This window comes from Poecilia formosa, unplaced genomic scaffold (genome assembly GCF_000485575.1).
Source record: "Poecilia formosa unplaced genomic scaffold, Poecilia_formosa-5.1.2 Scaffold360, whole genome shotgun sequence".
NCBI lineage: Eukaryota > Metazoa > Chordata > Actinopteri > Cyprinodontiformes > Poeciliidae > Poecilia > Poecilia formosa.
In genome coordinates this window covers 384737-400578 of record NW_006800299.1, presented here as the reverse complement: position 1 = coordinate 400578, position 15842 = coordinate 384737, and the positions used below count along the sequence as shown (strand labels likewise).

Sequence of the window (15842 nt, the reverse complement as noted above, 5' to 3'; positions counted from 1 at the left end):
CCGTCCTGATGTCTGACTGACGGACGTGAGGAGGAAACGTCTCAGGTTGAATCCAGAAGTGAACAGAACCGTTCCGGTTGGGAAGCTCAGCGTTCCGGTCTGCAGTTCTTCCAGGAATCCTCTGCCGGTGTTTCCCTCCAGCTGGTTCCGGGGAGGATCCCGGGTCAGTCGCAGCTCTGATCCGGATCAGATGTTAGAGTGGCCTCAGCAGCGGCCCCGCTGACGGAGGGAGGAGGTTCTGATGAAGGATCGCAGGGAGTGAAAACCTTTTGGGAGTTCCTCCGGTTCCTCCTGCAGCTCCAGCAGGAAGTGGGGGCGGGACTTCCTGTCACCTCTTGTTGGGAATCCTCGTGTTCGATCACTTCCTGGAGTTCTGATCCATTTCTGACTCCATAGATCGGCTTTTTCTGATTTTACTCGTCTCTGCAGCATCAAACCGTTTAGCTTTAGGAAATCAGCTGATTTGTTCTGCACAGATCTTCCTTCCTAGATCTGATTCTGCCAATCTAGTCTCATGCATCTTTTTTAAACTAACTTGTATAATAAAGTCTACTGAGATGTTTTATTTTTTCTGATTCATTTGTAGACATTTTAGTGCAACTAAAAGCACTAAGATGATATTTTTAGCGTTGCTGCGGCTGATTTATGGTGCTTTCAGTCCTTTTAGATTTAATGTGGCTTTTAGCAGAAAATTGTCCAAAGTGTAAAACGCTCCGTTTATGACCGACTTCTCGCAGCGGCAGAAAAACAGTCTGAGCGTTTCTGAAGCAGGCAGCGGGATCGGTAGCCGCTCGGCGTTGGGGCTGGAAGCTGTCCGACCGCCTACTCGGATCGCCCGGAGGTGACGGCGCGCCGCTCCGCGCTTCCCCCACGGCGCTCTGGGAAACGTAGGAAGAGCGGCAGGAATAGAAGCGGAGGAGAGGTGGGAGGAATATTCCTGCAGATTCCAGCCAAACAGGAAGCGACGTTTCCCCCGAAGCTCCCAGTTTGAGATGTTTCTGCGCTGGTTTGGCTTCCTGCTGGCCTCCAGCAGCCTTGCTCCAGGGCACGCCGGCAGACAGGAGGACGGTTCTGGATCCAATTAGCTCTCAGATGTGACCCCAGCAGAATTCACACACTGCTTTTTCTAAAACAGAAAGCAGGTATTGTGATCTAACTGCTGAGCAAGTTTATTTTTATTTCTAAAAGTCGCGGCAGGGGGGAATTGGCCCGGCGCTTTATTTGGCCTGGCACCGAGAAGGCCGTTAAATGCTTTAGGTTTAATACGCAGGAACCTGCAACACGCCGGATCTCTCTCTCACACTCACACACACACACACACACACACACACCATGCTTTCTACCTTACTTCATTAATCCTGGCCTTCAGGTCTTAATTTGTTTTATAATTTTTCCCTTCAGCCTCGGAGAATTTCTTGTAATCGTTTAAAACTGAACGCTTTTTTCTTACGTTGTCTTTGGACTTTGGCTGATCTTCAGTCAAAATTCAAAATGTTTTTTCTGACCCAGACTTCCAAAGCTCGCTCTACTTTTTATGGATGGATGGAAAATATGATGAAACGGGAAAAAAATGTATGTTATGCAATCTGAGTCAAACTCCTTGAACAGATTTGTCAAGGTCTCGATGTTTCATGTGCAGCTGAGATGGAAACGCTCCTGAGTCACCGGCACAGAAAGCTGTGTGTCATCTGCACAACTGTTGACATTCATGCAATGTGTCCTGATGACGGCACCACAGGACAGCTGGTTCTGATTGAACCCGAGCGCTGAGCCGTGGGGAACGCCGTCCAGCTGCACACAGATACATTTCAACACTTTAATGGCTGAATTTGGAAAATTATTTGTTTTTTTAATGTTAGATGTGAATTTAATCAGTGATTATTATTTCATACATCAAAGTTATTACTAATTTGAATTTGCCTGAGATGCTAATTAGCAACGCTAGGCGTTTATTGAATAAAACAAACTTTTCATCTGGTGATTATGTTATTGATGCTGAAACAAAACTATTTTTAACAACCATTACTTTTTCATCATTACAGTATTTCAAATACAGCAAAATTAGTGCAATATGAAATCCGTTTAACAAAATGAATTTTTGTTTTTCAACAGTCGTTCGTTTTCACTCAGTTTCATTCCTTTGTTGCCGAGTGTTGCTAAAAAGCCACGAACTCAAAACTAGAAATACCTCTTATAATTTTTACCACATGTTGGCTATTTTAATATATGACATGTAGAAGACATTAGACATCTCAGTCTCATCTTGGACCGGACCGATTCCAGTCCGGACCGGACCGGATCAAACCGGGCCGGACCGATCCGATCTGGATCTCGGTCTCTTTTCAGAGCAGATCCTGGTCTCATCAAACCGGACCGGGCTCGGCCTCGTTTTGGAGCGAAGCGCTGGACGGAGAGCGGCTGAATGACGTCAGCAGGTGGCGCTCTTCCCGATGCGCTCACTGCTCCTCCGTCTGCAGCCAAACTTATTGTTCCAATAACTTCTGTGTCCCTCCAGGTAAAACAAAGCTTTTATTGGACGTGTGTGTGTGTGTGTCAGTGATTGGCTCTGACACACACACACACCGTGCCAGCTGCCCTGGCTCGGCCCGGCTCGCTCTCTGGCGGTACAAAGCGGTTAATCACTGAATGGAAACCATCAGTAACATGTTTAAATAATTTACGGAGCGTCTGACCACCCAAAGAACGCCGCGCTCAGAAACACGAGACCGGCCTTTGTGTCGGAGCGTGTGTGTGTGTGTGTGTGTGTGTGTGTGAGCAGCACCTGACACCAGCTGGCAGGACGTTTCTCCTCAGCAGCTGCCCCTCGTCCCTCAACAGGTCCAGGTGTTTCTCCTGAATCGTCCCACACTCCGTCGTTTCCTTCTGGTTTCTCTGCTGCTTTTCTGGTTTGGATTCTTCAGCTTTTCACTCTTTGTTTCGGTTTCATTTCTCACCTGGACTCCATTTATTTACTGGATTTTATCCACTGATTGTCTGTTAATATGTTTGACGGCGCGCTGAGGCCAAGCTACCAATGATTGTTTTAAAAAAGATACAGCGTAACAAAACTAATCGTAAGACGATAAAATCAACATAATGAAAACATAATGTCATATTACAAGAATAAAGTTGTAATATAATGAGAATAAAATTTAGATATTATGAGTATAAAGTTGGAATAATAAGAGAATATTGGCTTTTATGAGAACTGCACAAAAATAATTACAAAGCATTTTGTCATTTGAGTTTTTTTCTCTTAATTTTGCATCTTTATTCTGATGATGTTATTTATTCCTAATTATAAATCATTCGTCCATCAGTCGTTGGATCTGAGACATGAACCCAGAAATCTGTACATTTTTATCTCAGTCCAGGATATTTAAATCCATCTTGGCGTTCCTCAGGGCTCTGATCAGGAATACGGTGATGTCATCAGGAAACATGGAACAAATATGCTCCGCTATGCAGACGACACACAGATTGCACACAAGATATTCCCACTTTGCTTGGTGCAAATCCTGGTGTTCTGGTCCAGACACACGCAGCAGCTCAGGCCGGTTGCTAACGCTAACCAAGCGGCCAGCTGCAGCTCAGGGATCTTTCTCTGTTAGCGAGGACGGAGGGGATCTGCTGCGTGCCGACGGTCATTCAGCCGTGTGGAAGTGAGGAGGGAGCGTCGGCGCTCCTGGAGCCCTCGGGACCGCGCTGCCTCCCACACACTCCTCTGCACACACAGCGCCTTTGTTCTGGCCGTGCCCACGCAGCGCTCATGCCTCCAGGCTCGGGGCCTTTACGAGGGTACTTGTACATACCTGCAAGCGCCTCCGATCTGCTGAATCTCACGCTGCCGCTTTGCATCGACTGATTTATGCAACAACATCGGAGTTCCTGCAGGACGGAGCTTAACTCAACTATTCTTTATTTATCCAGCAGATCCATGTTCAGTTATGATAGAAACAGAAATTATTGTTATAATTGTTCACCTTATGTGTCACTTGCAGTGCTATGTTTATTGGGATCTAAAAATAATCAGATGTTGTTATTTTCAAACTTCTGTAAGCATTTATAAAATAAGAACAATAATGCGCTAATAGCAAAGCTAACTTTTTAGCCATGTTGGGTTTCAACATGGTTGAATTTAGCATTAGCTTTTGCTAAATACTGTATGGTTTAGCATTAGCAGAACTGATGACCTAATGTTTATGCCTGGTGCTTTAGCGTTAGCACAGCTAACTTTTATGATCTGACTGGTGTTGCAATGTATTTGTTGACCGTTGATGCTAATTTTTGCAAACTGAAAGGAAAATCTCTGCAAGCGTCAGATGTTCTCACTGAAAAGTTTCATGTTTTATTACATTCTGTTGAGTTTATGCATCATAAACTTCCTGTAGTTTCTAAAAACTGCAGATAAGATGCAAACTGAAGAGAAATTTTCGGTTTTTATCTGAACAGAAAACATCCAGAGGTGTGTTTGTTTGGGAACTTCCTGACCGGATCAGATACCTGAAGACACCAGAGTTCAAAGGTCAAATCGATTCTCCAGCAGATGGACAGAAAACAGAGTGGGATAAATCCGTTTCTGTTTCCCTCCGTTAAATAACGGCTTATTTAAAACCTGAGAGTGAGAGTTCTGCATTGACCTGCCTACAACTGGAGCGTCTCCTGCTGCCCTCTGCCAGCCTACACACACACACACACACACACACACACACACCGCCCACGCCTGGCCGCAAACATGCATGCAAACACACAGCCGGCGGCCGGGTCTCTTCCTACGCCAGGAACCGGGCCAGGCCCAACGTAAGAACGCTTTATGTAAGCCGTTCACTGACTGCAGACTCCCACTCGCTCTGCAGGCCGGGCCATTCACAAGTTTCATTATGAAACCAAAAACAATGAAACATGATTCAGTTCCTCCTAAAAATATTCTATAGAAACCAGAGAGCGTTCATGTCGGAGCGACCCGATTGGCTGGTCAATCTGCCTCTGAATCAACATTTATGGATCATTTCAGCAGTGGAGGTTGCATAACGTCCAACTTTTACAAAACTTATTAGGGAGACGCCGCTGTCGCAATAATCAATAAATCAATTAATCAATTCATCACATGATAAATTAAAACAAACTCAATCATTTTCATTTGCATGATTTATCTTTTTCTCTTTCTACCAAACACTGGATGATAAAAGTTTTCATTCTGCTGCTCTTTTGCTTCCAGACGTCGTCGTTCATTTTATTTGTTTTCTTTACTTATTTTTAATATTTTAAAACTTCCAGTTCCACTGATAAATGTTCATCAGATATTTTTATCACTTCTGATCCTAGTAATTCTGATTCTTTCCTGAACCGAAATGACTGATGGATCTTTGGGTTCAGCGCTGGAATCTGTTCCTCAGGAGACAGATTTGGTCTAGTCCAATCCTGGCTGTGACCCAATCAGATCCATCGAACAATCTCTTGATGTTTTTGGAAACTGGCATCAGTTTTCCTTCCTCTAAAGGTTTCATGCAGCTCTGCTGATGAGACGTTCAGGCGTGTTGGAGCTTCTGGATCAGACACTAATAATCGATAACGACTCCAAAGATTTCAGGGTTTGTTGACACATTTCTGAAAACTGAAGATGAAAAATGTTTTTTAGCTGTTAATGAGTTCAAAACAAACAGTTCATCTCTTCTAACGTCACCAACATCGCCTCCTCAGCCTGAATGGACCTCTGGTTCTGGGTCTCTGGTTCTGGTTCTGGGTCTCTGGTTCTGGGTCTCTGGTTCTGGTTCTCTGGTTCTGGGTCTCTGGTTCTGGGTCTCTGGTTCTGGTTCTCTGGTTCTGGGTCTCTGGTTCTGAGTCTCTGGTTCTGGTTCTCTGGTTCTGGTTCTGGTTCTCTGGTTCTGGTTCTCTGGTTCTGGGTCTCTGGTTCTGGTTCTCTGGGTCTGGTTCTGGGTCTCTGGTTCTGGTTCTGGGTCTCTGGTTCTGGTTCTCTGGTTCTGGTTCTGGGTCTCTGGTTCTGGTTCTGGGTCTCTGGTTCTGGTTCTCTGGGTCTGGTTCTGGTTCTCTGGTTCTGGTTCTGGGTCTCTGGTTCTGGTTCTGGGTCTCTGGTTCTGGTTCTCTGGGTCTGGTTCTGGTTCTGGTTATGGTTCTCTGGTTCTGGTTCTCTGGTTCTGGTTCTGGGTCTCTGGTTCTGGTTCTCTGGGTCTGGTTCTGGTTCTCTGGGTCTGGTTCTCTGGGTCTGGTTCTGGTTCTCTGGGTCTGGTTCTGGTTCTGGTTCTGGACCCTCAGCGGTTATCTTGGTTCATTTTGCCAACAGTTTGTTTTGTAGGTTCAACATTCCTTCACCGTTAAACCATGGAAAACATAAAACCATGATCCAAGCCTGAGACAGTGTGTGTGTGTGTGTGTGTGTGTGTGTGTGTGTCTGTGTGTCTGTGTCTGTGTGTGTGTGTGTATGTGTGTAGGGAGTACATCTGAAAAGTGCAAGGTTGCCCAAATTTAACGTTCCTGCTGCTAAGAATAAAGTATGTTTTCTCAGGTGCTATTTATAGACCTCACTTTGGGCCCCAAGACACACACACACGTCACCAAGTCCTCCTTACAAGCAGTGTGTGTGTGTGTGTGTGTGTGTGTGTGTGTGTGTTGCAATAAGAGTGTGAGGGAGGCTGTTCAAATCCTCCGATGAGGAAATGCAAAGCAAAACTGCAGCTTCAGCAGGGATGTTTACGTGCGCTCTGCAGTTTGTTCTTCCTATGCTGTCAGGTGTTGGTGTGGTTAAGAAACGTTAAACAGCGGAAACACACACACACACACACACACACACACACTGTCTGCTGCAGCTTTGCAGCAAAGCCTGCAGGCTGTGTCTACATGTGCGCCTGTGTTTGTCTGCTGTGTTTGCGTTCGGCTCTGAGGAAGGAAAAGGCGCTGATGGCTGATCTTCGGCTCGGCCTTTCGGACGCCTACACGCATTATGACACCTGAACGTCACTTCCACAACACTATTTATAAGCTTTTGTGTCTTTTTAGGAACAGCGTGGGTTTGCTTTTCACCGGTGACTCACTGAGTGAAAGGAGAGAAGGTGGGGGAAATGGAAAAGGCAAAAACAACAGATGGATTCCAGCGTTAGGAACCAACAGAGCAATCAGGAACGGTTATTTCTGTACATCAGGCATCCAGTTCACTGTCTCTGTCCTCTGAGCAAAGCAAACGATGCCACAGTGATAAACCTGCTGCTGTTTGGTTATTGACTTATGGTGATCGATTGAAACTAATGAGATTCTTTCTGTCTGCAGGTTTTCACTGAGAAAATTGAAAACCTTTTGAAGACACAGAAGTTCAGCAGCAAGAAAATCTGGTATTTATTCCAAATATTTACACTGTAAACATGATTTATTACAACTCTGTGTCATCTGTTAACTAAACTCATTACAGAAAAATCAATAAGACATACAGACATAAAATAAGAAGTAGAACTGCACCAATCACTGAGCACAGCTGCAGGGTTTGATTTACTTGTATGAAAAAGTATTTGCACCCCTGCAGATTTGTGTTTGTTGGCTTTTGTCCAGTTTTTCTGCTAATGTGCTAATATCTAATATTACCTACGTAAATATGATGCTGTTATATAATACATATCAGTAGGACACAGCTTTCTTTCTTGCTCCTGCTTCCTTCCTTCCTGAGGCTCTGGTTCTGTATGATTTGCCGGTGGACTCCCCCTAGTGGTCGGGAGGACTTACATGCTGTGAAGCGAGTTGTCTGCAGTTGCAGCATTTTTTCACGTGCAGCTCTTTCCTGTTGCATTTGGTTTTCAGTGTTTGTGTGTTTTGCTGTTTGCATCATTCATGTGTTTGTAGCGCATTGCGCCCTTTGATGCTGCTGGTCTCCATAAAACTGGGATGAATAATATTAAGACCAAATTTTATGTCTGACCAAACAAGAAGAAAGATTCTTGGGGAATATTGTTAGAATATTGTTTATAGGCCATTTTTTTCCATTTCCAAACTGTTTTTTCCCTTTGCTGTGTTTGACTTAGCAGCTTGTCATAACTTCAAACATTTCTGTTCTTAATTGCTGTTTTTCTTTTGTTGTCTGCAGATCACTGAAGGATTCTGCTGTGATTGGGAATGAAGGGCAATGCACAACAAAGTTGTTGAGCATACAGCATGTGAAAAGGCAGCGTGCATCTCACCCTTTAATTACCCCCCGACTCTCCAATCAGCCTTGTTCAGAGATGGATTCTCCGTTTCCTTTTGTTTAGACGTGTTAGCAACCCTCTAAGGTTCAGTTAACATGTTTGGCTGCACTGGGACCTTTTAAACCCTTCAGCACCTTCCCTCTGAACTGTCCCTCCTTTCCTCTCTCACTCAACTGAAGAGGAGATTCAAAGAAATGGAGGCCCATGAAGCAACTGCCCATGGGCAAAAATGCTTGACCAAGGAAATTGTGAAGGAGAAAGCACCTCTGGAGAGAAAGTGGGCATCTGAGCCTACTGCAAACACAAAACAGAGCACTTTTTCTGATCCAGAAGTGAAACATCGAGAGAGTTTGCCCTGTGGCGCAACGGGAGGATCAGCTCCCCATCAAAAGTATGGGATACCAGGCAATTCTGCAAAGCTGCTATCTGGATCTTCTGCAGTTGGGGCAATAGGGGGTCCACCATCCCAAGACCCCCAAGGACCTTTTGCACAAGGTTTTCAAAGGGGGTACTTCCATTTGGCCCAGCCGTACCCTCAGCATCCCCAATCTGAACGCTTCGTCTCTGGAGCTAAACCACAGCCCGGCCTGGAGCCGCACGCCTGGCCGTTTGTTGGTCAGTTGCCCTCAGATGACTTATACCCTGTAGGACATCCAGGCCACACTCACCCACACGGGGCAGGGAGGTTTCCCAGGCAAAAATCTCCTAGTTTACCAAGCTCGTTTGGACAGTACTCCCACTCCGGCTCTGATCCCGGGGAGGAGGGCTACGGCAAAAAAGAGCAAAAGCCAAAAAAGCCTGGGAAGTACCTCTGTCCCTACTGTAATCGAGCATGCGCCAAGCCCAGTGTACTGAAGAAGCACATCCGCTCGCATACAGGAGAGCGGCCATATCCATGCATACCCTGCGGCTTTTCCTTTAAAACCAAAAGCAACCTTTACAAGCACCGCAAGTCCCACGCTCACGCCATTAAAGCTGGACTGGTGCCGTTTTCATCCGAGCCATCGGTGGCCCCCAGTGGAGACACGGATCAGGCATCCCCAGCTGGAGAGGCAGAGGTGCCCTCAGACGGAGAGCAGAGTACGGACACAGATGAGGAGGGTGTGGAGACGTCCACCATGTTGATGGATAAAGACAGTCCCATCCCACAAATCTCCTTTGAAGCAGACAAGAATGGAGGTAAATTCTCTACAACAAACACAACTCAAATTAAGAAGAGTCAAACAAATTTGGTTCAAGAACATTTATTTGTTCAAAAGTTTTCTACATTTGTTATGAAAATCTAATTATAATCTAGTGTTTTTCTGTGTTGTTGTAGGTAGTACAGAACCAGCTTATGCAGACTCGGCTGAGGACCTCCCCATCGGATCAATGAAAGTGCCTATCCTCATTTTCCCCAAGCCTGGGGGAGTCCCATCTACTGGGATGGAGTGCCCCCCATTTCATGACATAAAAGGCTCTCACCGCATGTTGGGTTCACAGGCAGGTGGGAGAGCACGTTCGCTAGATGACTCCCCCAATGCCAAACAGCGCTTGGGCCGGAAGCTGATTGATAAGGAAGGGCAGAACTCAGATCCCGGCATGTCCCAGTCTCTCAACCTCCTCAGTCCTCACAGCAAAGGCAGCACAGACTCAGGCTACTTTTCACCCTTTGACAGTGCCGAGCTGCAAATAGGCACTCCCAATACTAACGTCAAGACATATGAAGAGATTATGTTTGGTCGGACTTGGTACAACCGACCCAACTCCAGGTCGAGACAGTCAATCACGGTAAATTTAGTTGGGGCAGACCCCAATACCCTGGTCACCTTAAAGCAGGCAGGGACTCTTTCAGACATGGGGAAGATTGTGGAGGATCCTGTTTCCTTCACAAGAAACATTCCAATGTGTGGAGAAGCCAAGCAGTACCCAACTGGGCCCTGCCAAAGCAGTACAGGACTTTTGGAGCCTCCATCAGATTCTGGGACTCTCATTAGGAGTAACTCCATGCCAACTCCATCTCCTCCTAACCTCAGTGCCCCTCCAGGGATTCGAGGCAGTGTCTCCTTTGATAACATGGTGGCACCAGACGATGTGTTCTACCCACCAGGTCACCCCAGACTCAGACGACAGGGGGCATTCGAACAGTCAGGCAACGATGCCCACATTGGGGAAGCTGAGGGTTACGGACACATGGCCAAAAACTTTGTGTCATCTCTGGGTATGAAGATCAGTGAGCGTAGCCCGGGAGTCCCAGAGAACATTGCTTATAGCCCATATGGTACGAAGGTTAGCATGTCAGAAATAGCCACGAGGAAAAGGCGGAAAGAGAAGAGTGTTGGGGATGATGAGGACAGTCCTGGGCACTGTGACAGTAGCTGCAGTGGCTCAGTTGAGATGATGGGGGACTATGAGTTTAAACAAGGTAGTTTTGATGGGACAAGAGCCACACCAATAGGCAAAGGCTCTCTTCATAGTGCCCACAGCCAGTCTGACAGCTTTGATACATGTCCCAGCATGTGCTCTGAGGACATCACGCTCGTTCCTGACTTGGAATGCAGGAAGGCAACTCGCAATTCAGTTATCCAGCACACTGGCATAGTGTCTCGTCCAAATTCCTTTGAGAAGTCAGAGTCATTTGACCAAACAGGCTACCAGTCAGCAGATAAGGGCCCATCCAGTCAATACTCAGAGCAGTCGGACAATAACATCTTTGAAGATGCTTTGAGTCCTGAATCTGCTCTTCTAAAGTCTGACAGCATGGATCAGCAAGCTTCCTGTGAGCTAGTTCCTCTTTCATCTTCTTCAGCTGCAGCCTCACCTGGCCAACCATATCCCAACTCACAGAGACTGGTACGACAGCCTAACATCCAAGTCCCTGAGATCAGGGTGACAGAGGAGCCCGACAAGCCAGAGAAGGACACCGAAGCTCCCGCCTCCAAGGAGCCTGAGAGGCAGCAGCAACACGTTGAGGAGTTCCAGCTGCCACAGAGGAGTGACACGCTGTCTCAGATGCCAACGGAGAAGCTGCCTCCCAAGAAGAAGAGGCTGCGTCTTGCAGACATGGAGCACTCGTCTGGGGAATCGAGCTTTGAGTCGACCTGCACCAGCCTTTCCCGAAGTCCCAGTCAAGAGAGTAACCTGTCCCACTCGTCCTCTCTCTCCATGTCCTTCGACAGAGATGAGGGTCCCAAGTCTGTCTCACCAACTAAACAGGTACCTACTTTGACTAGGGCTGTATTTTCTGGTATCTGCATGAAAACCAAGTTTATGTGTGTTACACCCTTCATACAGGAGGTACTGACTTAATGTGGGTGCTAAAAGTTAGTTTTGAGTCAGAAAACAACTCTTAGGTTTCACTGTGCCACCCGTTCGGTACGATGCACACACCCAGTGCCTGCAGGGGACTGTGGTCATCTGGTGACACAGATATGATGTTGTGGTTCATCAGCATAGATATGCAAGAGATATTTTAGCACTGTGTAATCTCAGCTGTGGGAAGAATAAAGATATTGTATAAAAGTGGGTGGAGAATGGAGCCCTGTGGGACACCGCATGTATTTGTTTTGCTAATAGACATAAGGGAGTCCCAGTGAATCAGGTAAGGTCTGAACCACTGGTTCCGGATCTGGTCCTGGACCTCTGGCTTGATTCTAAATTTGCTGTTACCAAGTGTCACCAAACAAAATCCAGAATATCCGTAAGGAGAGGTTCTTGGTCTCTCTGTGTGTTGCAGGATGATTCCATGGCCTCTGGTGGAGCAAAGCAGTCAGAGTTTCTGACCGTCCCGGGTAGTGGCTATTCCAGCCACCATCAGCAGAGGGAGATGAGGAGATCTTCATCTGAGCAGGCGCCGTGCACGTTGCCTACAGAGTTACCGGAAATGCGCAGCAAATCTTTCGATTATGGAAACCTGCCTTCCTCACGGCAAGGCGAGATGTACACCAGCGCATCGGCAATGAAGGAACGGAGACGCGGATATCTGGTTCGACAGGTAGAGTCAGACTAGCTCTTGACTTTTTCTTTGTTGGAACCCAAACTGAATGACAACATCAGACCTTTGCTGTTTCACCGGTAACATTTAGGTCATGGGGGTCAAAGTGTCCTACAGCTGTCTGACCTGTCCCAGGGCCAAAACACCTGAATTAAATGACTAATGACTTACCTCATCATGCACTTACCTTCTGTAGAGTCCTGTTAGCTAATTCAGGTGAATCGATGGACCTAAGGGCTGCAGGGCTCAGTGATTTATCTAAGTATCTAAATATAATCTGTTTTAATTGTGAGCCGGTTTGCTTACAGCCTTTTTGCACATTTGACAGGCTTCGCTGAGTGTTTACCCAGAAACAGTCCTCCAGGAAGCCGTCGCACCTGAAATTTCAATCAAGCAGGAGAATGTGGAGCATGGGATATGGGCCAGCCCAACAGGTTCTCCACACAGCAGCATCGATCTGCCCAGCAGAACCAAGAGGCCTGCCAGCAGTACCGCAGGTCAGCCTTATGTCGGTGCCACATTACAAACTCAAGTATTTTCCACTAATTAAACCTCAAACTAATCTCTGCCTGGAGTTTTGCTCTTGAATAAAAGTGCAGCAGCGTACATTTTGCTGGGCTCGTCGTGTCACTTGGACCAACTGAAGCTCAGAAATTTGACCCATTTTTCCGTGTTAAATTTTAGAAGCAGATCCAAAATGGCCACATGAAGAGTCTTCATCTGTTAAAACTCCTTTCCACATAACAAACTTCAAGGTGTTTCATTAGGATGTCATGTGATGGGCCAGTACACCGTAGTGACTAATGGTGAAATGGAAGAATATGAAAAGTCTATATTCTGCTACCCCTAAATAAATTACAGTGAAACCAGGAGATCTCAAAGGTAAGCTAGTTAGCAGTCCAGCTTTCTGTAATTTAAGAAGCATTCTCACCGGCCCTGTTTGATCCGACTCCAGTCCGTTTGTCTAGAGAGTCCAGTTTTGTTGGTCAGGTGTGAATGCTAATTGACCTCTGGTCCTCCGAACCTCAGTCTGGGTTCAGTTCAAGTGAACTCTGGTTCAGTTTGAATGTGAATGCCAAGCGGACTGGAGACCGCTCCAAAAGCAGGAAGTGGGCGACAGAGCAGGAAGAACCTGATGAAGGAAGAACCGGTAAAATGTTTAGACGTTCCTGGCAAGTAGAGACAGACGGTAGAAGACCTGGTTCCGATTCAGGGAAAGTGAACTCCTCGCCATTCTGTTCCTTTATTTAAAACTCGGTTACGTTGTTTTGACAGGGTTAGGATCCCACCAACAGTACCAGCAGCACAGCCTGCAGCAGAGCATCAGTGAGGACAGCCTGCAAGATGAACCCGTCTATGGAAGGTGAGAATATCTACAGAATGGATTTTCCAGAATGATTTACTTCTTGCTAGTGGCACCTTGATGAATGAGTGTCCATGTTTTGTCATGCAGGTTGCAGCAGCATCGCCTCCAGGCCCAGAGCTCCTCATCTGAAGGAGAACATCCAGGCCTGGAGGCGATGAGTAAGGATTTACCCCCCCAGTACCAGAACGCCGCCCCCCTCATCTCCATCTCCCAGCCGGGTCTGTTCTGGAGCCAGGAGTCCGAACAGAGGCAACAGCAGACCCTCCAGGCTCAACAGCAACTCCTGAAGCTGCACATCCGATCCCAGGGCAGCCTGGCTGGACATCCGCAGACGTACGACGGGAAACCGGACGGCTCACAGATTTACTCTTCCTCCATCTCCGGCCGGAACCAGCAGCAGCAGAGCCTGGGCCCGCTCTCCTCCAAACACTCCCTGCCTGGTTCCACCGCCGCCCTGCTGCTGCCTCAGGTCCAACCCGTGTTTGCCACTCAGAACCCTGGATCCCAGGCCTCACTGCCCGGCCTTTTGGTTCCTGTCAGGATCCAAACCAACGTGCCATCATTTGGTAACGCGATGTACACCAGCGTTAGCCAGCTGATAGCTTCTTACGGTTGCGGAGTGCAGGCGTTGGACTCGGACGTCGGTGGGACCCCCAATACGTCTCCTCCGCTTGTGAACATTGGAAAGCCAGCCGGCGGAGTGGGAGGAGGGATGAGCGGAGCCGGATTCAACCTGTCCCTCCTCCTGGGGCAGGTTGACGTTGCCGGGTTGCGGTTTCCGCCGCCGGAGCAACAGGTGAACACGGGCATCCCGCTGTCGCTAACATCAGGAACCATATCCACTACCGACGCCTCGGCGTCCAACATGGTGGCCAGTAAACGCATGCTTTCACCGACCAGCTCCCTGGAGCGCTTCTTTGAGACGAAGCAGCAGAAACGGGTGAAGGAGGAACGGATGTACGGCCAGATAGTCAAAGAGATGGGAGCCGTGGAGCTGAGCGGAGCCGAGCGGACTTCCAAGAAACAAGGAAGATGTTTGAAGACTGAGGAGTCCGTTGATGATTCTGAACGGATGTCTTCTTCTCCTCCGATCAGCGACTTCCCCGTCGCAGCCAAGATCGCCATTCCCGTCCGATCTCCAGCTCCCCACCTGTCCGACGTGCCGCGTGTGGAGAGCTTCACCCCGCCTCTCCAGATCATCACGGATCGCTCCCCGGCTCCAGGTGGGCGGGACTCCCCAGAGGAGCTGGATGTGGACGAGGCGCCGCCGCGGTGCGGCTCCAGCCCGGAGCCCATGCTCTCCTCTAACGACACTGAAGACGCCGAGAAGCAACCCACAACGCCGAAGCTCTTTGGAGAGGCCGGAGCCCAGCAGCTGTTCCAGTTCCCCAGCCTGCGCACCATGAGCCGCGTTAGCTGGTGCTTCCGGAGCTACACCAAACCCAACAGCACCCTGGCCGCCGCCCACAGCTCCGTCTACAGCTCATGGTGCGTCAGCTCGTACAACCCGAACCCGCTGCACCTCAGCACCAAGGCCGCGCTGGCTCTGCTCCGGTCCAAGCAGAAGACCAACACCGACCTGATGTACACCGTAGCCGCCATGGCGCCGCCCAGCTCTGGGAAGCTGGTGTCGTCCGTGGCCTGGAAGCTGAGGTTTGATCAGGTACGTCCTGCGGTCTTCCTCTCGCTGCCATGGAGACGAGCCAACAGAAACCCACAGCTCTCGCCTTTTCTCTGCAGCTGAAGCCGGAGCTAATGCCGGTGGACGTCAGCCATTTTGGGAGGAAGATGAAGGGCGTGGCGTCGTGGGACCGCTCGAAGGAAGAGCAGGTGGAGAAGGAAGTCTCTGTCAAGCAGCCGGCTGCCGAACCGACCCGCATCAAGATCTTTGAGGGCGGGTAGGTCCAGTTTAAAGTCCTTAGTTTAAAACTGGTTTTCACAAGATGGTGATGTTGGCTTTTCAAAATAAAGGTCAAAGGTTCTGATTACTAATGCAACTAAACCAGGCCTGAAAAATGGATTACGTTGTCTTTTCAAAGTAAAATGTAGAAAATATTAACATAAAATAAAAGCATTTCACAGTTTAGATTACAAACTAATCTAAATAAATCTCACCTGTTAACTTCAAAATAAAAGTCTCAGGTTTAAATGGGATGTTATTACCAACCCACTTTGCCCTCATTTCAACCTACAAAGTTGTCAGGCTGGCCATGTTCAGCTGAAGAACAAATAGTCATTTAAAAGATATTATTTTATTTAACGTTTAAAATATGGAAGAAGGTCCATCAGTTAGATCTGCAGCTGCACAGAAACAAAC

General features: G+C 47.8%; 1 protein-coding gene across 1 annotated transcript in view; it reads left to right on the top strand.

Moving 5' to 3' along the window:
• The window catches only part of hivep2a (HIVEP zinc finger 2a), a 53806-nt gene that overhangs the window by 25011 nt on the left and 12953 nt on the right, over positions 1 to 15842 (top strand). Inside the window, exons 3-10 of the mRNA XM_007574770.2 lie at positions 7282 to 7343; positions 8087 to 9365; positions 9505 to 11381; positions 11902 to 12159; positions 12488 to 12656; positions 13435 to 13522; positions 13613 to 15188; positions 15266 to 15423. Of these exons, the coding sequence (XP_007574832.1) occupies positions 8381 to 9365; positions 9505 to 11381; positions 11902 to 12159; positions 12488 to 12656; positions 13435 to 13522; positions 13613 to 15188; positions 15266 to 15423 (5111 nt within the window). The 5' untranslated portion in view covers positions 7282 to 7343; positions 8087 to 8380. The remainder of the gene's footprint in view (positions 1 to 7281; positions 7344 to 8086; positions 9366 to 9504; positions 11382 to 11901; positions 12160 to 12487; positions 12657 to 13434; positions 13523 to 13612; positions 15189 to 15265; positions 15424 to 15842) is intronic.